Here is a 23,079-nt window from a genome sequence, read left to right on the forward strand (position 1 = left end):
GAGATGTAAAATGGAAGTTTTACATTAGTAGCAGCAGTGGTTGCAGATGGTTGGAGGTATGTTAGAATGATAATACGATTTTCCTGTAAGCCTGGTAGAATCAGCTCTGCTACCAAGTCTGGGGAATACTTGGGAATACCAGGATCACTCTCATCCTGTTCCCAGCACACACAAATACAATTGTTTGTTGCTAATGGTTCTCACCCTCCCCGTTAAAATGAAATCACTAAGCACCAAGATCTTGATATCTTCTGTAAATGATTACAAAGACAACACACACCCAGCAGAAGGGAAAGGACAGCCAGCCCTGCCTGGAGCTTGCCTGATAACAAGCGAGCTGTGGACACCTTTGTGGAGAGGAGTTTGCTAAAAACAAGTGGATCAGGCAGAGAACCCCAGCCATGCCAATCAGCTGTAGCTCATGCAAGCATTGTCTCAGCCTGACATTTGTGTGTCACAGCTTCCTGGTGTGAGGGGTGACAAGCTCACAGCTGCACACCAGTTTATAGTCCAGTGAGAGAACATACTTATATTGTCCTGCAGTAAGCATGTAGGAAAAGAAAAGGTTGTGGCAGTAGGTCAAGTGAGGACAGAAGTCCCCTCATTGTTCACAGCCTAGCCCACAATAGCAAAGGACACTCTCCGGTTCCAATATAAACTTTGCAGTTACCTTTACAGCAGGTGTAGTTTGGAAAACATTATCTGGCATTTCAGCCTGTCCATGCGGGCTCATGCCAGCTTTCCTCTGAAATTTGTGTATTATTACTGCTGCTGTGCTGTTGGAGTACTATCCTGCTTATATACTTCTCTGCAAGTGATTTTTGGCTTAAAAAGTCAAGGTCTCTGAGAATTTTTTCATGCTTTGCTGTTGCACTGTTTCTCTCCAGGCCCTGCAAGGTGTTGGCCAGCTTTCCAGAGCTTGGCATGCATGCATGAGTGTATGTATATTGCAAAAGATTTTTCCTTTTTTCTTCTAAGTGATAATGTTGGATATCTGACTACTTGCCAGAGGAAGAGAACTAGACTTTGGCTGTGCGAACTCAGTATCAGAAAAAGGACTGAATCTTTAAGAGTGTTTGAAATCATCTTATTACCAAGACAGAAATCTCTTTGTCTTTGTAACATTTACTTCTAAAGACTGCCATTGCTAAACACATTTCATCTCCTCTGCCCTGTGTTGGAGTGACTGAAATGCAATACACTTGCTCAGGATGGTGTCTAAGTTACACAAGTAATTCCAGCAGCATTTGGTCATTATTCTATTAAGTACCAGCTGAGCCCTGGCTTAACTCAAGGAGTTGCCTGCAGATCTGTGCTTGTGGGACACTGAAGTCTGAGAACACAAAAGTTCAAACTCTCTCCTCTCCTTTCATCATGGCCTTCTCTTCTCCCTGCAGGGTCTTTTCATTCACTTCTCCTGCCTGGTTCTCACCTCCTTCAAGTCTGTAGAGGTCTGGTGTCATACACAGCTTAGGTCAGACCAGTTCTCAGTGGTGTCCCTAATTAAAATTTATGTATAGCCCGTTGCTTTTTGGAAAGAAATTTGAAGAGCAGGACACTTCTTGTTTGAGGGCAGAAGTGCTTTCCTTTAGGGTATGATCAAAGCATACCAGAGAAAGAAAAGTCAGAGGTTTGGATGAAATGCTTGGGCAGAAATATTGCATCCCTAATGCTCCAAACACTAAGGTTGCCCTATGAAGTAGCCAGTACTATTGTTCCCACTTAACAGACGGAAAACAGCTCTACTAAAGACTGGATCCTTGAGCATCCAACTCTGTTGCTGGAGGGCTAGAGACATGACCTGCCTGTGAGGCTGGTAGCATGCCATGGTCTGTGATGCAGAGATGCCTGAGCTAGCAAGCCTACACAGTGCTGTACTTTATGGGGGAGGTCATGGATATGATTTACTTGGGCACAGCACCACGCAAACATAACTTTATGTCCTTACTGCTCAACTGGTTAGATAGGTTGTCAATGTCCATAAGCACTCCCAGCTTGAGGATTGGCTTGCCCATAGTCAGCCCAGGTGCACCTTGCACACATGTGTGTGGGAGGCTTGGCACAGCAGGCAATGTAACCAGCTTGTCCCCTTTCCATGTGACCTCCCTCACTATCTTCTGTCTTCCATCCTTTCTGGCTATTTTTTTCAAGGACATGGGCCAAACTTCAGAATCCATTGGCAAAAGTCAAAGTGTTGTTTCGGAATCTTCAGTAACCACCTGTCACTGCAGCACGAGCTTCGTAATTAGAACTGACAGTCCTTGTCTAGAGATTTTTTGGAAGCTGGAAAAATGAGAATATTGTCAAAAAGATAGCAGTGCTTCCAGTCTGCAAGTCAGTGATGGAGATGAAAGATGAGTGATTCCAAGGAGGCAGAGCATATATCAAGCACAGCACCTCTTCCTAACTAGTTTAGAAGTCTAACTAATTTAGAAGATTTTGCATTTCTCTTATGGTCTTAAAGAAAACATGTTTTAAAATGGCTTCTATATTTCTCACTCTTCACTGGACCAAACCATGAGCAAGTTTCATAGCAGTCATGCTTAAAACCTGCTGGTAAATTGTTTTGTGTAAGTTGATGCAAAAGGATCTTTATATGTTTTTCATTTTTTATTTTTGTAGACATTCCATAAAACTATAAAAACTTCTTAGAAGAGGATCTTATTTTTTCTAAGAGAGAAAAAATAAATTTAATGGGAGGCAGTGTTGAATGACACTGTTCTCAGTGCTGAGTAACATACAAATCTCAGAATATGATGTGAAATTTTTGTAGGTGGACAGTGAGTTCAGTGACTTTTAGTGCATTTATTTCAGGGCGGAAGCTAGTCAACTGGAGATGCAGGGATTTCTTTTCAGGTATTGTTTAAAAGATATATTTGTAACAACTGTCATCTTGGCTGACAGTTTGGGAACTGAGCTAGGGACCTCCTGAGTTAGAAGCTGAGATAGGGGAGTTAAATCATGTAGCTTGCCTAGCTGTGGGATCTTACTCTGCACAGCAGAGTGTGCGGAGGAGCTGCAATGCACACTACTCATCATGCACGCTTCGTTTACATCCCACCTATGCCCTCAAAAGTAGCATATCTGTAATCGTCATTTGAATTTGCTTTTAAAGTAGAGTTCTCCTTTGTTCTCATACAGTCTATCAAAATGACCCGGTAAAGATAGACGAGAAATTACTGGAAGTGTGTCTCAAGGTAATGAAGAGAAAAATAGGAGTTCTTTAGAAAGACAGGCTTCTTAAGTAATAGTAATATATGCGATGTCAGTGCCAAACCAAGAAGGCCCAGTGTAGCCAACAGAAATACTGTACTATGTAAATATTGCAGAGTTTGAGACAATCTAATCCCTACATCTGCCTATGTGATTACACTGCATGGGTATATGGGTATCACCCCAAAAGGAAAAGTTACCATGGCTACTGAAACCATAAGAAGCTATGAAGGTGGGAGCAGCACGTGTGCCAGTAACACAAGCATGGTGCTCCCACAGGTAGGCGCAAGGGAGCGCCTGCCTCCAGACCTGCCCAGGCAGAGGCAATGCTCTGGTTTTGGATAATAGGGCACTGTGGTAGAAGAACCCTGGGATTTTGGGATTCATTTCTTGGCTGGGTCACAAACATTGTGTGAAGCCTTAGGCATGTGATTTGATCTCTGTGTGATTTAGCTCTTCGCAACATTCTGATTCAAACAGCAAATACAATTCTCTTCTCTTGCTTTAGATGGATATCATTAAGAGCTCTAGGAATGGAACATCACTGTCTGGGCATTGGGAGTCTCACTCCCAATTTAACATACTGAGTCATACTGAGTGAGACTCCCATTAACATACTGAAGTGCTGCTTCAGTATGTTAATGAAACATTTTTAAGAGGCGGAAGCGTTTGGATTTGAAGACTGTCAGAGGGAAATGACCTACAGTTTGCAGATACCACTCCTCACTGAGGAATAATCTGTTGCAAAACCACAGCAAAGCAAGATGTGGAATCCTCAAAGTGGTGGATGCTGGTGAGAATCCCTGACGAACTCTGCCTGCATAAGGAGAACTCAGAGAGTTGTTCATTTGTGACTAACCAGGGCCTTGAGTGAGTATGAAAAAGAAGTTGCCCCAATTAGGAAAGACTCTATGAGCAGCTGGTGTTACAGACCAGCTGCGCTACCAACACATCTCCCTCCTGGGACAAGGACAAGGCTTGGTCTCTGGGGGAGGACAAGCCCACAGCTTGCTGCAGTAAGTAGGGGCATCTGTGGAGGCTGCTCTCTCCCTGGGTGGCACAGATGAAGCACATTTTTCTTGTAAGTCTTCTTACAAGGACCTTTTCCTTTTATATAGAACAAACAGCATGTGCATAAACTGCTTCTTTTAGCTTTGATCTTCCAGCCATATTTTTGTTGTTTTAGCAGACAACTAAGAATGACACACTGTTGTCACAAGAGAGCATAAAACACATACCTGGTAAATTCATCCTAATATAGATTTGTTGTTTAATATAGTGGAAAGAAGTGTAACGTCAATAAGTATTATGGTAGCCAATAGAAGTATTTTTGGCCTTTTGTGAATTAAAGAAATACAGGAAAAAAAAAATGCCTTCAGCTGAATTGCATGCAATTACCTTCAGAACAGAAAGAAGTTGTCAGAAACTGTAGTTTCCTAAAGAATGAGGAGAGCATAAAATATCCTGGATATGACAACTCAATGCTTTGTACACCTAGTTTTACTTTTGTGGTAATTATAGACAAAATCAGAGTTGCTGACTGCAGTTTAATGCTGCTGTTTGTTCAGTTTCACAGCCTGGGCTTAAAATCCATGTGCCAGTGTGCTGCCAGGAGTGCTCCAGCCCAGCGTCCCAGGAGAGCTGGGCAGCAGTGGGACTGCTCCTTCACCTGCCCTTTTTGCATTTGGGGAGGCTCAGCATCTCATAAGCTCCTTCAGCTGCTGTGGGAGAACACATAAGCAATTTGAAATACTTTACCCTCCCTCTATGTTCTGTCAGATCTGTACTGCACGCAGCTCTGTCCATTTTCCTCTCAGCAGCTCCCAAAGGTCTCACAGAGGATACAAGAAGCCCATACAATGGGCTATTTCAGGCTGTGTGTGTCTTGATTACCTTTCTCTCCAGACTGTTGCCTCACTGACTTGATCTGACAAATCTAGAAGACTGACCACCCCCTTGACAATGTAGTTTTGTTTCAGTGTTCAGTCTGTCCAATTTATCATGTTCATTGGCTCTGCTTCACTTGGAATTCAGGTATTTCTTACCCAACCAAGCAGCCTGTGCACCTCCTTCCTTTTAATGAGTGTGAAGCAAACTTATTCTATTGTCGGAACTCTTTAAGCTTTATAGGAAGGAGGGGAGAAATGCCATTTTCAGCTCAGTAACAAAGAGCCTGGGGTACCCGATGTGTTTATCATACTTTTCCCTCTTTGCTCAGATGACTGCAGAGAGCGATACAGAGCACATGTGGTTTTCAGATCAGGAGAGGAATAGGAAGATGGAACTTAATTAACATAAGCAAGAAAGTGTTGTCACATTCATTACTAACAATTGTGGCTTCTGAAATAGAAAGCACGAGGTGGTGTGTTGAGCCCAGCAGCGCTGGCTGGTCGTCAGACAGTACTTGTCTGTCTAAAGTGCTTCTACGTGACAGCACCGACATTCCCGTGTCCCACTGAGGCAGAGGAGCAGGCGCTGAAGCCGTTTCATTCTCTTGCTTATCCTATGCTGGCAGGATCACTGCTCTCTGAATATCAAGAACAGCAGGTGGGCAGGAAGTCATCAGCTTCCTTTTCCAGCTGGAAAGCAGGAATTGCAACGTAGCCAACAGCAAATGAGGGATGGCCAGAGCAGCCAAAGGAGAGGAGAACAGCAGGAGTGAATGAAGCTATTTGATTTCTCATTGCTTTGCCTGCTTGCCAGGGACATAGTTTCACCCTATGCCACATCCCGCAGAACTGTGTCATGCCTTCGGGTAGCTGTGATTGCTGTTTCCTGGTGCAGGTGGAAAAAGTGAAGGGCTGTTCTCAGAACTACAGATAATTTTTAAGCAACAGAAAGTTGTACTTGTGTAACCCTAGCACCTGAGCTCTTTCTTGTTTCTTATAATTAAGCTTTGCAAAATCCCTGTAAAACAAGGGAAGAGCATTCCACATTTTACAAATATATCACAGGGACATCAAAGCCAAGATTCTTAAAGAGATTTAACCACCAAACTCCCCTGAGTTCAATGGGAGTAAAGACTTCAATATCCTTGAGAGTATGGGTCTCAATAAATTATACATACCTATCTAGTAGGTGTGTAATGAAGTTAGAAATTAATCCCAGACTTCCAGAAAGGTTGTCCTGTGCCTTTACGTTCCTTCCTGCAAAAGAGAATAGCACTTTTAATTTCTCTAAAGGTACTCCAGATTCTGTGAAGTGATTGGATTTTTATTGAGCAGAGTTTCCTTGTGTTGGTTTTGTTGTGATTTGTGGCCACAGCTGATTACAGCTTATTGAAGAAAATTTGACAGAATATGTTCTGTCAGAATTTGTAATTTTGTAAAACAGCTTCATGAAATTATGCTAGTTTTTCTAGAATTTCATCTCTGAAAGAAAAAAAAAAAAAAGAGAAAGAAAAGGATGATAGCAGGTTCCTGTTGTGTCAAAGAAATATCTTGTTTTGACGTTTCCAAACTGAAATGTTTTGATTTTCCACTTTAAAATAACTTTTTTCTTGATCTTATGGTATTTTTACATAATTTTAATTATTTGAAATTGAAATGAAACTGAATTTCATGACTCAAAAATGAAACCAAATGTAGGTGTCATGAAAATGTAGGTGTCATGAAATGTAGGTGTGTTCAGTTTTGGGCCCCTCGCTACAAGAAGGACATGGAGGTGCTTGAGCGGGTCCAAAGAAGGGCGACAAAGCTGGTGAGGGGCCTGGAGAGCAAGTCCTATGAGGAGCGGCTGAAGGAGCTGGGCTTGTTCAGCCTAGAGAAGAGGAGGCTCAGGGGTGACCTTATTGCTCTGTATAAGTACATTAAAGGAGGCTGTAGCGAGGTGGGGGTTGGCCTGTTCTCCCATGTGCCTGGTGACAGGAAGAGGGGGAATGGGCTAAAGTTACGCCAGGGGAGTTTTAGGTTAGATGTTAGGAAGAATTTCTTTACTGAAAGGGTTGTTAGGCACTGGAACGGGCTGCCCAGGGAGGTGGTGGAGTCACCATCCCTGGAAGTCTTCAAAAGACGTTTAGATGTAGAGCTTAGGGATATGGTTTAGTGGGGACTGTTAGTGTTAGGTCAGAGGTTGGACTCGATGATCTTGAGGTCTCTTCCAACCTAGAGATTCTGTGATTCTGTGTGATTCTGTGATTCTGTGAAAAGCCCTCCTGAAATGAAGCTCACATGCTCCAGGCAGCTCTAGCACCAGCCTTGTGGAAAGGGGGCCACTCGACACCAGGAACACAGCAGCCCACATCCCTCCTGGGCACCGTGGCTCAGTGAGGACAAGGAAGAAGCTCTTGCCAGGCTGCAGATAGCCCATAGGCATGTACTGCATCATAGTGAGGACAGTGTGTGAGGGTCTCGGTAATGTGTCCATAAATGACTGTGTGTCACCAGCTCTTCTCTCACCGCGTCCTTGAAAAATGTAAGTCTGTGTGAATCCACTGCATAAAGATATATCTGGCTGCTGAAATGGGTGAAAAGTCAACACTGGAGGGAAAAAACTACCAAGAATGTATACTCCAAGTCTTGATTTAGAAAAACAAAAGGTGATTCCCCAGGAGACATTTTTAATGAGGGTATTTTAAGTTTGTTACACCAACACACTGCTAACGTTATGTCAGATCCATAGCATTCACAAAAGAAGTATTAAACTTGGACATTTGCCCAGAATTGTGAGACCTTTTAAAATGTGTTATTGCATATTTCACTCAGGTATATTTTGCTGAGGATAATATATTGATATTTGCCACAAAGTTACAGAACAAACTAAAAATTTCTTAGAAATAAATTGGCATCAGAGTTCTTTTCAGCGATAACACCTATAATGTGCTCCAGGTAGATTAGTGTAGTAAAAAAAGTAAAATAAAATAAGTATGAGAGACATTCTTCAGTTGCACATATCTCTGCTAATATCTATCTGTTGTTGAACTTTCTCTGAAGCATTGTCAGCTATGTCTGCAACACGATGCTACAGAGATGCATGGCAGGAAACAAGCTCTTAGGACCCTTAGAAACTAAGGAAGATATTTGGGTAATAAAGCAGATACAACTGTGGATCACAGCATTTTTTGGTGTCATGCTGCAATAGGAAAACCACTGCAGAAAAGTGGGCACTTTGAAGGTGTGGACCTTCAAAGGTCAGCACACCCTCTGTTCCTCTGTTTTTTCTGCATCTGTTGAGTTGAGACGTGTCTCTTGGCACCTCCTCTAAAGAGGCAAAATGTCTCTGCACAAAGCGAGGACCAGATAAAAAGGAATGATGAGATATGAAGCCGTTTGAACACAAGTTGTAATTTACCAGCTTTGAAAGATTATTTCCAGATTTTGGTAGGCATTTCAGTTAACCACAGTCAAAATTTTAAATATTTAAAATTAAGAAGACCTTCTGCAGTGCAAATCCCCCCAAATGGGGATGGTGTTACAGTGGTGTGAGAGTTAAAACCAGGATGGAATCAACTAGTTAGAGTTCAAACCAAGTCATTCTTCTGTGGGCAGCTGTGGCGCAGCCCAGCTTGGGAAGTTAACCACGTGAAAACTGCAAGTCCCTGGCTACTGGTGGGACAGAAAGAGCAGCCCTGAACTCAATGTGGTAGCTGTTTGCCATTCCTGGCTCTTTTTGGGGGAGGGAGGGAGGGAAGGATGGAAGCTTTCTCTGCAACACAGAGATGCTGTAATTATTTCTCAAGAGTGGCTGTTCTGTGGTTGATCCTAATTCGTTTTCAACGATCCTGGGAGTCTGGAGAGGTCCCGGTAGACTGGAAGCTGGCAAATGTTGTGCCGATTTTCAAGAAGGGTCAGAAAGAAGACCCTAGCAATTACAGGCCTGTCAGTCTCACGTCAGTGCCTGGTAAAATCATGGAGAAGATGGTTCTTGAACGTATTGAGGCGCACCTGGGGGACAAAGCAGTCATTGGTCCCAGCCAGCATGGGTTTGTGAAGGGTAGGTCCTGCCTAACTAACCTGATTTCCTTTTATGATAAGATCACCCATATGGTGGACCAAGGGAAACCAGCTGATGTGATTTTTTTGGACTTCAGCAAGGCTTTTGACACGGTTTCCCATAGGATCCTACTGGACAAAATGTCCACCATACAGCTAAATAAAAACATCATACGATGGGTGAGCAATTGGCTAACGGGCAGGGCCCAAAGGGTTATGGTGAATGGGGCTGCGTCAGGCTGGCGGGCGGTCACTAGTGGGGTCCCTCAAGGCTCCATTTTAGGGCCGGTACTTTTCAATATTTTTATAAACGATCTGGATGTAGGAATAGAAGGTATCTTGAGCAAGTTTGCTGATGACACCAAACTTGGAGGAGTTGTGGACTCGAATGAGGGTGGAGAGGCCTTGCAGAGGGATCTGGATAGGTTGGAGAGCTGGGCGATCGCCAACCGCATGAAGTTCAATAAGAGCAAGTGCCGGGTCCTGCACCTGGGACGGGGAAACCCCGGCTGCACGTACAGACTGGGCGATGAGACGCTGGAGAGCAGCCTAGAAGAGAGGGATCTGGGGGTCGTGGTAGACAGCAAGTTGAATATGAGCCGGCAGTGTGCCCTGGCAGCCAGGAGGGCCAACCGTGTCCTGGGGTGCATCAAGCACGGCATCGCTAGTAGGTCGAGGGAGGTGATTGTCCCGCTCTACTCTGCGCTGATGAGGCCTCACCTCGAGTACTGTGTGCAGTTCTGGGCACCACAGTATAAAAGGAACATGAAACTGTTGGAGGGTGTCCAGAGGAGGGCTACGAAGATGGTGAAAGGCCTGGAGGGGAAGACGTACGAGGAACGGCTGAGGGCACTGGGCCTGTTCAGCCTGGAGAAGAGGAGGCTGAGGGGAGACCTCATCGCAGTCTACAACTTCCTCGTAAGGGGGTGTCGAGAGGCAGGAGACCTTTTCTCCATTAACACCAGTGACAGGACCCGCGGGAACGGGATTAAGCTGAGGCAGGGGAAGTTTAGGCTTGACATCAGGAGGGGGTTCTTCACAGAGAGGGTGGTTGCACACTGGAACAGGCTCCCCAGGGAAGTGGTCACTGCACCGAGCCTGACTGAATTTAAGAAGAGATTGGACTGTGCACTTAGTCACATGGTCTGAACTTTTGGGTAGACCTGTGCGGTGTCAAGAGTTGGACTTGATGATCCTTAAGGGTCCCTTCCAACTCAGGATATTCTATGATTCTATGATTCTATGAGTCTAATTCCAGCAACATCCAGAGCAGTTAACAGGTCTGCTGCTGCCACTGGATCTGTAGATGCTGATTTCTTAACCTCTGGGTCCATTCAAAATCCCAGACTAGGATAGTTCCCATCTCTAGACATACAGTAAGCTTAGGGCAGATCTAGTCCCTGTACTGCTTCTTCATTGTATTTATCTCTGCATTGCATAATTTCAGGCTGGAGTCAGTTATCGCAGTAACGAACCGCACTCCAACACCGCAGGTTAAGCGTGGGTGATAAAAGTTGACTCTGTCTCCCTTGAGTCATTCCTAAGTGACTTATAGAGCTAATAATGGCCTCATCCTTTTGTACTTTGGTACACAGCTTGTGTTCTGGAGTCTTTTATAGCTCAAATGAGCTGCTTTGCTTATTTATTTCCCTCCTCATTCATTTTTAATGGTTATAAGAGGCTCCCCATTCTTCTTCTGACAGCAATGATTTAGGCAGGACACATTAACATAACTTACGTTACTAAATATCAGCATTTATGCTGGTAGACCAAGGCAAATGTGTGCAGTGCTAAATCAGAAGAGATCCCATGAGCTTGCCAAGGTGGCAGGGCTGTGCAGTATAAGAGTATATTAGAAATGGAGTATATTATATATAATATACTAATATACTCTTCATTAGAAATGAAGAGTATATTAGAAATGGAGAGTGCTTGCATGGAGGAAGGATCACTTGCAGAAGAGGGCTGAGGACAGAGTCCCAGAGTGTTTCCAAAACACAGATTCTATGTGGAAATATCAGAGACTTGCTTTCCTAATTGGCCACCCTTGAAATGGCTAAACCAGGACTGCTCTAGATACATTTTATATTCAAAGACTTATTAGCTGTGACTTTGTAAAAGTTCCAACAGAATTACTGTAGCAGAAAAGCAGTTTCCTGTAAGGATTTTACTGTTATCCCGTGGGAATTTACTAATGATAATGAGGTGGGGGAAGAATGTTACAGTTATTTCTGAGCTAACAGTAAAATACTGGGTATATCTTCTGGGAGTTGGGATGTATATTTCTCTTTCCCTACTTCCCATTAATTTTTTTGATTCTGCTTAGCCCAAACATCACATGGAGTATATGGGATGGAAGGAATAGCCAGCCACACAAATTCATATCTACCAGAGACCACAGACACCTGCAAAAGGGTAATGGGAAGAGCAGTGAAGTGCTTTTAGGAAAGGGATGGGATCAATGTTCACTGGAGAACTGGATGCAGGAGGCCAGCGTGCTAGGGGTGATGTGTGATTTCTGAGAGATCTTATTGCTGCTTTCCATGTTTTTCCCAGGCTGGCTGCAGTTCTTCTTCAAAGGCTTCAAAGGGCTTAGTGTTTTCTTCCACAGATAGTCTATCAAACTGTGAAATTAAGATAAACTAATCAAATCTGATTTGCTGGAAAATCAGAAAATCGGGGAAATCTGATTTTCTCAACATCCAACTTGCCAGAAGCCATGTGGATGGTACATACACGGCACACTTACGAATATAATTCCTAATCCTGTGCTATACTGGCAATGAGGGACCTCTGACCTCTGCTGCCCTGGCACACAGGGATTAGATGTGTGTGTGCTCAGAGGAAGCTGTCAGTTCACTAAGAAAAAGAGGTAGAGCCACAGGAGCCCAGTGAAACCCAAAGCACTTTTATATCCTACCAAGTTCAAACCCAAAAAAAGCCATTCATACCCTAGATCCTCGAAGAGATAAAGATCCTTGTTTATTGAGAGTGTTGGTGGAGCATCTTGTGAGTACAGCTGCCCTTAATTAATGGAAGGCAGCTCAGAGTAGTTGTGTGAAAAGCTCCCATGACACAAAGCCCTGAAAGGCTTTAGCAAGGGAGCACAGCACCAGAAGGATTTAATAGCATTATAATGTCCTTGTATTATAGTGGCCACAACACACAGAGTTGTGTTCCAGCACTACGTTAGCAGTAAAACAAAATCTACTCCTTCTCTCTCAACACCTTTTCACCTTTCCTGAAAACTGGAGTTGCCACCCCTGGGAGGTCGAAGCTGAAAGGCAGAAGGGAAGGAAAAGGACTTATGGGTAGGAGTCCCAATATTTTGGAAACAAAACACATTGCTTTTTCCCAAGTCACCCACCTTGCTCCAACCCTATTGCATTTTTTAATGTCTTTAGTAGTTTTCTGAAATCTATCTGTTTGGGGACAGACACTGGCAGCTGATCTGTCTGTTTGGGGACGGCTGGGAGTTAAAGGCTGTGAATTAACGCTGAAGAAAGGGAGCTGCTTGACAGACTGAGGGATTGAAAGCCATTCCAGATTGAATGGAGACAAGCAGGCTCAAAAAGGCAGTAGCAGCAGAAGCTCCCCTGGGCTGCCCCCATTGACACCACTGTGGAGAAGCCCGTGGGTGTGTGGGGAGACCTGGGGGCTCCCGCAGCCTGTGTCAGCCCCGGGGACTGCCTGGAGGTTGCCAGCTGCTGAGCTGCATTTGGCGGCTCTTTGCTTATCATGTGCATATTTGTCCTGCAGAACCTCAGCTGAGCCCCCATCCAAGTTGTTTCACAAAATAGTCACTCTTTTCCAACAGGCAGCTTAGAAAACTCAGTCTCAAAAGAGACAGAAGCTCGATGTTTCTTCCTTCTCTACATCTTTTTTACTCTTTCTCTTGTGCTGGAAGATGAATGGTTTGGATGTGTCTGCAATAACATAGGCATGGCTAATCTGCCTTTCTATTGATGACCCGTTTCTGAATGTCCTGGCCTGATTTATTAAAATGTACTGTATTTTGCACCATGTTTTGATGTTGCTCTGTTAGGACTGCATGCAAACTGCAGCAGAACAGTGATGCTTATTCATTCAAACAGTGAAGGGCTGGCTGGGAACTGAATGAGCTCATAGTTGTTGCTGTCTTCACTTAAAGAAAGGGAACCAGGAACAAGCGAGTATCCCAAGCCTAGTCATTTTTTCCTTGACCATCTGTTTGTTTTGCAAATCATAATCTTGAGAGCACAAGATCATGGTATTTCTTGAATCACTCATATAGCAGGTTTTTAGGGCTGGATTCTTTTCTTTAACTCTCCCTCTCTCTTTAATAACCCCTGATAAAGTTGAAACTGAAGTCTCTGCCTGCCAAGTATTCTTTCTGTTGCTATTACTTGAGCATTAATGAATCTAAAATCTGAGAGCCTGATTCCCATCTCTTACCAGAGTAATGCAGTAGTTATCTGTATTGCCTGGGAGAGTCTCAGCCTTGTTCCAGCCCCTTTTTGCTGAACTGCTCTTCACACACACACACGCCAACGAAAACAACAGCCAAATCCCACCTGTGCAGTGCAGGAATGCTTCAAAAGCCACTGCTCAAGCAGAGAGGCTCTACCTAGCAGGAGGATGCTTGGCAGGTTGCCTGCCCTGGTGCAAGAGGTCTGCTGAGGAGTGGGGCTGTGCTATGCTCTGCAGAAGACACTGTGGTGGTTGGGAAGAATCCCTCAGCTGGTATTTCTGTGCTGCAAGGCACAGACATTTACCTATTTCCTTAAATCATTAGGAAATGGTTTCAGTCCTAGGTTGATCACCCATGGGGACAGCCTAATGCATTAATTAGCTAAGATGCACAAATATGAGGTGTTGCTAGCTGGAAGCAGCAGTGGTGGGGAAGGCACTGGAAGCTATTACCTGGTCCCATGCCCTACCAAAGAAAATCCTTGTCTTCAGGCCATTCACTTGTAAGTGTTGTCCAGGCTGCAGTCCACAAAGGCAAGTGAAAGACCTGAGGGCAATCAGCCCGCAGGCTGACTATTTTCCTCGAGGCCACCTTGTTTTCCGCTTTGATCTGCTGCCTCTCAGGTGGAAATCACCACTTTGAGACTTTGCCCAGTTTCTCTTCTCGCCAATATCCCAGAGAAAAGAGGGAAGGTAGAAAGCAGCAGACAGAGCTTGTTAGCACACAGGAGACTTGCCTGGTTTGAGAGCAGCATTTAAAATACAAAAAGGCAACAGGGATAAGTGCAGTGCCAGCAAGGAATAGAAGTTTTTCACTTACAACAATAAGGTAACATGGGGTGAGAAAAGGAGCAGATGTACCTGGCACTGCCTGAAGGGCTTCTGACTTCCTGCCTGTCGGATGGCCTATTAGATGTTGCAGGTGGGAAGTAGGATGCAGCTCTTGCCCAGAGAGTGTGACACATGCCTTCTGCAGGGATGCAGAGACAGTGTCTGCTCTCTTGCTCCTGCCCAGGCACACTGCTCCCAGAAGGAGAATGTGCTCATGCCTCCAGCCTTTCCTATAGACATTTTTGCAGGCTCACCTGAAACTTTTCTCAGAGTTTTGCAATGTCTTACCCTCCCCAGCTCAGCCAGGTTGGATCAGCATTATGATGATATTATTGTGCCAGTGGCTCATGCTCAGCAGGAGCTGGGACTCCCTTGTGCTCAGGTGCCTGCTGTGAGGCCCTGTCCTTATGGTACATTCCCTCATGCTCTGAGGCTTTTGTGGCAGCAACTGGTTTTGCTGTACAGCACAGTGAGACTGGATCCAGATAGGAGCTTTTAAGAACTCCTGTAAAACATGCTAATGTGAGAATATCCCTAAAAACATAATCCTGGCTGTAAATAAATTTGATGTTTTCCTGCTGAAACCAATGGCAATGATAAGATTTTGACCTAAAAACAGCCCATGCTTGCAAGGGACGCATTGCTAGTGTCATGATAACCTTTTTTTGGTACATTACCTAGGCTCAGAGCAAGGATGGAAATGGATTTGCTATGGAACTGTCTGAAAGGGGTTGTTATTTAAAGATAATAATATTAGGAATATAAATTATTCCACAAAAGCTGATGATATTTAAATACGATTTAAATTCATTTAGCATTTAAACAGAAAAGTAGAAAATGGCATTAAATTCAGATGAGGATGAGACTATGCATCTTGGAGTCCGAAATATTAAATACATGCACAGAATGGGATAGATGGCCTTACTGGTAATGGATTGTGAAGGGTTCAGGGTTTTAATAGAACATTCCTTCAGATCATCAGCATGGTAAAGTGGTAGTTAATAAATTATTCGATGTGTACATTCACTCATATATTTTAACTAGCTGTAATGAACAGGTACTGTCAGCTCATCTAGGTGCTTGCAATAGCCGCTAAATTGCTTGAATGAGATTTAGTAACTCTCAGCAACATTGATGTCCAGAGCTGCAGGTAATAAATAAAGTGACATCATGACTAGCTTGAACAGAACATTGTGTAAGACCTTTGTCAGGCTTGTAGTGGAAATGAAGCTCTTTGGCCCCAATGAACATCACTGGGCATCAGAGAGCCCCTTCCCAGTGATTAGGATTAGGCTGATGTGACCAGCCCATGCTTTGGCACCAGTAATGGGACTCCTGAAGAACCAGTTTGGGGTCGACAAGAGATCAACTGCTTCCTGCTGAATTAGATGTACAGGCAGTTACCGACCTGTTCCTCCCCACGTGCAAGTGATACTCCTTGGGCTGCTCACAAAGTAGAAGAGGAGGATAGGACAGTCTGGCTGAGCTCTGTGGAAAAGAGGGAAATCCTCTCAGTGCCATTATACTAGGACTATGGTAGTGTGGAGTGGGAATTAAGGACACGAAGAAGCTGTTCTTTTATCTTAGATTATAATGGAAATGTTTATAGCAGATAAAAGCCTACCTGTTAAAATGATGCCAAATTATACAGGCTATTAAGGGTACACCAGGCATCTTTCTTGTTATTGCTAGTTGTCCTCTGAACTTGGAGCTAGTTTAAACCTATATCCTTTCTCTTCTTCCCACTCACTTACTCAGCATGTAGTATACTTTATAATTTGTGAAGACACTCATTAATTTTTTTCTCTTTCTCCTTTTTTTTTCAGGTTTCTGACAGATGTGACTATGTCTTTGTCAATGGAAAGGAAATGAAAGGCAAAGTGAATGTCATAGTTAATTTCACTTACCAGCATCTGAGTGCCCCTTTAGAAATGACAGTCTGGGTTCCTCGTCTCCCGCTGCAGATAGAGGTCTCTGACACAGAACTAAATCAGATCAAGGGATGGAGAGTCCCCATCATCTCTAATAAGAGGTAGGTTTCATTAGAGGATGTTCATTCTGGGTTGTGCACTTGCCAAAGACCTGTCAGGGCCAGTGGATCTGAACATGCTTATTTGGCCTTAATGCAATTCCGGTGTGAATTTGAAGGTGACCAGACATTTATTCAATAGGCTTCTGCACTGGACTTATGAGGGAAATGAAAGCTGCAGGTTGCACGAGCCTACGTTGGAAATCAATTTCCCTTTATAGTGCTAGTGAATGAGACAAAAAGAGCCAGTTGGCCATGTTCAGCAGGGTCAGCCATAGGGCAGCAGAAGACACCACCAAGGAGCAGCTCTGCCAAGACCAGCCGGTCTCCAGCCTGGTTCACAGGTCCTGCCAGATAATTTTTTCATTTTAATGGCACCATTGATGCTTGCTTGTTTCATATTAGTGCTGTAGGATCCAATGACACTGATGAGAGTCCCAAAGTCATGACACTGCTAGAGTAGGGCTTAAAGGATAACCGTCTGCACCCACAAGTCAGTGGTATGTGAGGACAGGACAGAGAATGTATGTAGGCAGATCTAGACTTCGTATTAGTTGTCAGTGTTATTAAGAACCAGAAGAACAAATGGATAAAGTAGACACTTGCTATTCTCTCCTACCTGTGAAGACATCATTTATTACCAGGTTTCTGTTAGTAGCAGAGCAGAGAGATGGGCATTTTGGTGGCAACATGATTTCAACCTGTATGTCATACATAAAGAGATGTGTAAGTATGTATGACAGAGATTTCCATGGCAACACCAAGATGTTTATGGGAAGATCCAGCATGAAAAGAGTGCAGGTGTCCTGAAAGTAAGGACTTAACATTGGGAATCATGTGAGAGAGCTTTGTGGAGGACAAGGAAGCAGTGAAGCTAGCGAGCCAGTTGGTGATTTTAGCAGCTGTTTCGGAGACCCAGGTAGCCTGAAGGCCTCAGTTACAAGCAAGTGAAATGAGGTTAAAGTGGGGTTAAAATTACCTGAGTGATTTCAGAAATGCACTGACAGAAACGGCAACAGAACAATCGAAGGGGGCAACAGATCTTTTTTCCACCATCCAGGCTGCAGACTTATGCCAGCAATAGCTCTTCTGTTGCAAACTCTCCTAGCACCAATTTCTGTTAATTTTTGACTTTTGGTGTCCTACCAGACCAGCCAGGGACAGTGATGATGAAGAAGAGGATGAACGGAAGGGAAGAGGATGCACCCTTCAGTACCAACATGCGATGGTACGAGTGCTCACGCAGTTTGTAGCTGAAGCCTCGGACCCCGGGGGCCAGCTGAGCTACTTACTGGGTTCTGACTGGCAGATTGACATCACCGACCTGGTGAGTGACTTCATGCAGGTGGAGGAGCCAAGAATTGCTAAGATACAGGACGGACAAGTTTTGATTGGACAGGAGCTTGGAATGACGACAATTCAGGTAGGAAAATGTCATTAATCACTCCCTTTCCTCCATTAACCCACAATTTCAGGAACCAAGGTATGGATCAGGTGTATAGCAGCTTCTTGCATTAGCAACAGAAGTTGGAGCCACAAATTTCTCAATGGAGCACAAAGAAAAAGATTGTTCCAGTGTGACACCACAAAGTAGAAACCAAGTTAACAAGCACAAGTAAAAAAAAAAAAAAGTACTCATCATTCCAAATTGTTAAACCAGGAAATAACAAATAACAACCACAATTGTCAACAACACAATTTGTCAGGTTTGGAGAAATGGAATTAGAGATTATGACTTCCTGCAAAATCTCTAGATTTTTTAAATGACTTTCCAAAGCTCTGAGATTTATAATGATTCCACAAGTGCACATAAACCTTTGGGAAGGAAGATCCAAGGCAAAAAGGCTGAGTGCAAGTTATATTTAAGGAATACCTCTTATAAAGTGCTTTAAAAATGCTCTGTACCATATATGGATCATTAAATTCAACTTGCTTGCTAATGAACATCTTTGGGCATCATGTTTCAGTGCACTGACCTCCATGCATATTTTTTAACAAAACAAGCTTTCTTTGTCAATTCTGTATACAGTACCATGAGTGTTTATTGTAGCAGTATGTTTGTGTTAGCCTTTCTTTCAATGGGAGAGGTAATACTGTTATTTATTCTAAGAACTATGTATAAATGTATAGATTGCATTATATACATACTACCTAAAAACATGGTCATTAACAACATAATTCCATTTCACATGAAGATTGCATTTAAAATATTTAATGCATCTGAAACAGGTGTGGCTATCATTGCAGATGTGAGCAGCATAGCTGACTACAATTACATTGGTAAAAGACGTTATGAGCATCCTATTGATGCAGAATACATAAGATGAGACTAGCTGTTTCTTAATCATATTTTAATAGTGTCTGTTACGAGTAATTCTGCCCATTAAATATCACTTGTCTATATAATAGTATCTTTGTGTAGCCATTTTGCTTGGTGCTATGCGAAATGGCTGCAGCTAACTTTTTTTTCTTTTCAGATATTGTCCCCCCTTTCAGATGCTATCTTAGCTGAGAAGACAGTGACAGTCCTGGATGAGAAGGTGACAATAACCGATCTGGGAGTGCAGCTGGTAACTGGATTATCACTTTCTCTGCAGCTGAGTCCTGGAAGCAATAAGGCTATCTTTGCTACAGCAGTAGCGCAAGAGCTGCTCCAATCTCCGAAGCAGGTACTGTTACAGAGTCACAGAATCACAGAATTTCTAGGTTGGAAGAGACCTCAAGATCATTGAGTCCAACCTCTGACCTAAAACTAACAGTCCCCACTAAACCATATCCCTAAGCTCTACATCTAAACGTCTTTTAAAGACTTCCAGGGATGGTGATTCCACCACTTCCCTGGGCAGCCTCTTCCAGTGCCTAACAACCCTTTCGGTAAAGAAGTTCTTCCTAACATCCAACCCAAAACTCCCCTGGCACACCTTAAGCCCATTCCCCCTCGTCCTGTCACCAGGCATGTGGGAGAACAGACCAACCCCCACCTTACTACAGCCTCCTTTAAGGTACCTGTAGAGAGCAATAAGGTCGCCCCTGAGCCTCCTTTTCTCCAGGCTGAACAAACCCAGCTCCCTCAGCCGCTCCTCGTAGGACTTGTTCTCCAGGCCCCTCACCAGCTTCGTCGCCCTTCTCTGGACCCGCTCAAGCACCTCGATGTCCTTCTTGTAGCGAGGGGCCCAAAACTGAACACAGTACTCGAGGTGCGGCCTCACCAGAGCCGAGTACAGGGGGACAATCACCTCCCTAGCCCTGCTGGTCACACTGTTTCTGATACAAGCCAGGATGCTGTTGGCCACCTGAGCACACTGCTGGCTCATATTCAGCCGACTATCAACCAATACTCCCAGGTCCTTCTCTGCCTGGCAGCTTTCTAACGACTCATCTCCCAGTCTGTAGCTCAGCTTGGGGTTATTGCGCCCCAGGTGCAGGACCCGGCACTTGGCCTTGTTGAACTTCATGCAGTTGACCTCAGCCCATCAGTGCAGCCTATCCAGATCCTCCTGCAGAGCCTTCCTACCCTCCAGCAGATCGACACACACACCTAACTTGGTGTCATCTGCGAACTTACTGAGGGTACACTCAATGCCCTCGTCCAGATCATCAATGAAGATATTAAAGAAGATAATTGATGAAGATATTAAAAATTATATTTATTAAAAAACATATTAAATATGTTGCTCACATATACCACATTGTGGAAGGACACTGCTCTAATTCACTACATCCAATCTTACAAGCTGATGGGATCAAGCAGATTTTTATTAATAATAGGCTAATAAAACATTTTCTTTATGGGCACTCTTGTCTGAAGGCCACCAGGTGCTTTAATAGAGAAACAAAAATCTCACAAAAATAGTGCAATGTCTAAGCTACATGAGTCAACAAATAAGCATGCCCCATCTGTCTTGGTTGCATCCCTCAAATAACACATGCAACTCAGTGATGTGTCATAAATAAGCAGCACACATACACCCCTTTTTGTCCCATCCAGCACTAACTAGATCAGAGCAGATACTGCCAGCTACATTTCTGAGTTCAGCCTCCTAACACAGGCAACTAAATCAAATTTTTAAGTCCATCTTTAAATGAGAAGAAGGTATTTTGCATACTGCCAAATGCGTCGTCCTCTTTTACTTCCCATAACCATGTTAAATGGCTCAGGAACATCCTTTTCATTCTAATTCATTACTAGAGTATGAATCAGCACTGACTCGTTTCCTGATACATGATTTCATAAATCTTTTTTTTTTTTTTTCTGTTTTTCTTAGTCCCTATATTAGGGATCACTATTATATGATGTTTCCCTTCTCTTCAGTCAGATCTTTCAGACCTTCCCAGGTTCTCCTGGCATGATAAATCTTAACATGTGCCCAAAGGAAATGTGAGTTTTCTCTCCACTGCCCATTAGCTTTGTTCCTGCCTTTGCCACAAGGTTGCTCCATGAGCAATATCAGATGTCCTCTTTTATGTCTTCTGGTTCTAAGAATGGTTCAGCCAAACTTTGCATTGCTCAAGCTCTCACAGATCTAAATCCTCATGCTGACCCATCCATGTGCTGGCACAGTCGCTGTGTACAATTACTGAGGGCTTTTGGACTTTGCCACATCTCCATCAGTTCCTGTTTGATATTTGTCCTTGTGCTTCTACATTTCAAATTTAAACTTTTTTTTCTAACCCAAATCCATCACTCTGGGTCTTATGTCAAGGATGCACTGGGCTCTTAACTCTTAAGCATGTTCTGAGCTTTAAAAGTAAATGAGTGCAGCACACATATTTGAAATCTGGCCAACTGTTGAGATGCATTAATTCATCATAACGTCTTATCCTTGGGATGCAAGATGAGAAATAATGCAGTACTTCCATCTTTATAGGGTGATAAAAATCAGGCTCCCATAGTCTTCCAGGAGTTACGAAATCAATGCCAGGCATCTAGAAATAAGGTCAGTAAGTTAATCCATTGCTGACATGGGGAATTAAACAAAGTACCTTTAAAGCAGCCCCAAAGCTGTGTTCGATGGCATTTAGTCCCAGTATACTTCCCAGCTATGACATTTCTGTTCCCAGAAATGGAGTCTGGATGAGTGCCTCTCTGGATAGAGGGGTAACAGAACAACATCAGATCAGTGTTAAACCAGCAATGAAAGTTTGCATGCTCCTCTCTTCAAGGCCCGACTCCATTTTGAAAGGCATCTGATTCCTTCCGTTGTTTAGTACATGATTTACAGAGCACAGTCCCTATAAGCAGAGCAATGCAAAATTATTAAATGATTATGCAGGTTTAAGCAACACAGTGGGAAGATGAGAGCCGATTATATAAATTCTATGCAGCCTTCAAGAAATATCCAAAGATTAATAAACACAAAGCTGGGATTTATGACAGTGTCAGCAAGTCTTAGGGCTCAGTCCTGAAACAGAGATAGAAGCAAATCTCCCATTGAAGCACAGGGAGCTTTACAGCTGTAAGGATTTCAGAATCAGGCCAGTAGATTATGTACAACACAATCCCAAAAGACTGGAGGCCTATCTTCTGTGATTTGAACAGGTAAATGACTATGTGCTGAAATTATTTAAAAGATAATGATAAATATTTATTCTCTGCGTGTACATTTTGTTATGATGTAAGTACCGTCTGTTTGAAAAAACTGTTTATTTAAAGAAACAAGACTCTTGTAACCATGCTTTCAACAAGTAGGATTATAAGTCTATTGGTTGGGTGGTTGAATGCCAGGATCCTCCTCAGAGCAAGGTGGGCCTGGCTCCTGCTGGGCAAGAGTGTACATCCTTTTAGACACAGGAGAATCCACTCATCAAGCCAGGAGTCTTTCTGGGGTGGATTCTGCAGTGTTTAATCAGGTGTAAGTAGTGAACTGAAACAGAGCAAGTCATACAGTCAGAAGCAGGAATTGGAGTCCCATGGAGCTATCTGAATTTCACTTGTAAATGATTTGTGTGTGCCAAGAGTTTTTCAGGTAGCACAGCAAGTTTTGATAGCTGCTTTAGAGTCCTTAGAGGACCTTATATTCAGAAGCAGCTGAGCACATGTTTTCTGAAATATAAGAATTCTTTCAAATGTCTTAGTTAAAAAACAAAAATCAAGGTTCACAAAAACCCTACACATTGCACATGAAAATAAAGAACCAGTACTCAAGTCTGTCCCATTTACATTCAGTAAACCTCCTTGCACTCTGAAGTATACAATTTGTACTGCTGTGACACAAGATTAAATTTCATTATTGTCTTGCTTTTAATTGCTAACAAGCGTGAAAATTATCCTGGCCATTTCCTCAAAAAGCAACTGATCTGTCTCCTCTGCTTGCATAAAACACTTCATTTGAGAGACAAAAATCAAAGACTTAAGGTACGGAGCCATGTATGGGTCTATTTGCTATATTAGGTGTTTTTTAACATGTGTTGTGTGTAACAAGAGGAGACTTTGTATTTTAAGCAGTTTAGAAATAAATTTATTTTTTTTAATTTAAATATACAGCAGTAAATTATTTCAGTAGCTGGTAATGCCTTCTGACATGTAATTTATTATGATGCTGAAGTAGATTCTGTGGAGCCCAGGGAATACAGCTCCTTTAAGCACCTTTGGGGAAACAAATCTTATTATCAACGAGTGTTTTAAAC

The 23,079-nt window shown here is 43.2% G+C and overlaps 1 protein-coding gene across 7 annotated transcripts in view; it reads left to right on the plus strand.

Annotated features, from left to right (window-relative positions):
* Window positions 1-23,079, plus strand: part of TMEM132D (transmembrane protein 132D) — a 262,231-nt gene that overhangs the window by 236,135 nt on the left and 3,017 nt on the right. For 6 of the 7 annotated variants that reach the window (XM_068653582.1, XM_068653580.1, XM_068653584.1 and 3 more), the window contains 3 exons: window positions 16,250-16,455; window positions 17,602-17,875; window positions 18,930-19,121. In XM_068653582.1, coding sequence (XP_068509683.1) covers window positions 16,250-16,455; window positions 17,602-17,875; window positions 18,930-19,121 — 672 coding nt within the window. The remainder of the gene's footprint in view (window positions 1-16,249; window positions 16,456-17,601; window positions 17,876-18,929; window positions 19,122-23,079) is intronic. The other variant, XM_068653581.1, reaches the window with a different exon arrangement.

This window comes from Anas acuta, chromosome 17 (genome assembly GCF_963932015.1).
Source record: "Anas acuta chromosome 17, bAnaAcu1.1, whole genome shotgun sequence".
NCBI classification, from domain to species: Eukaryota; Metazoa; Chordata; class Aves; order Anseriformes; family Anatidae; genus Anas; species Anas acuta.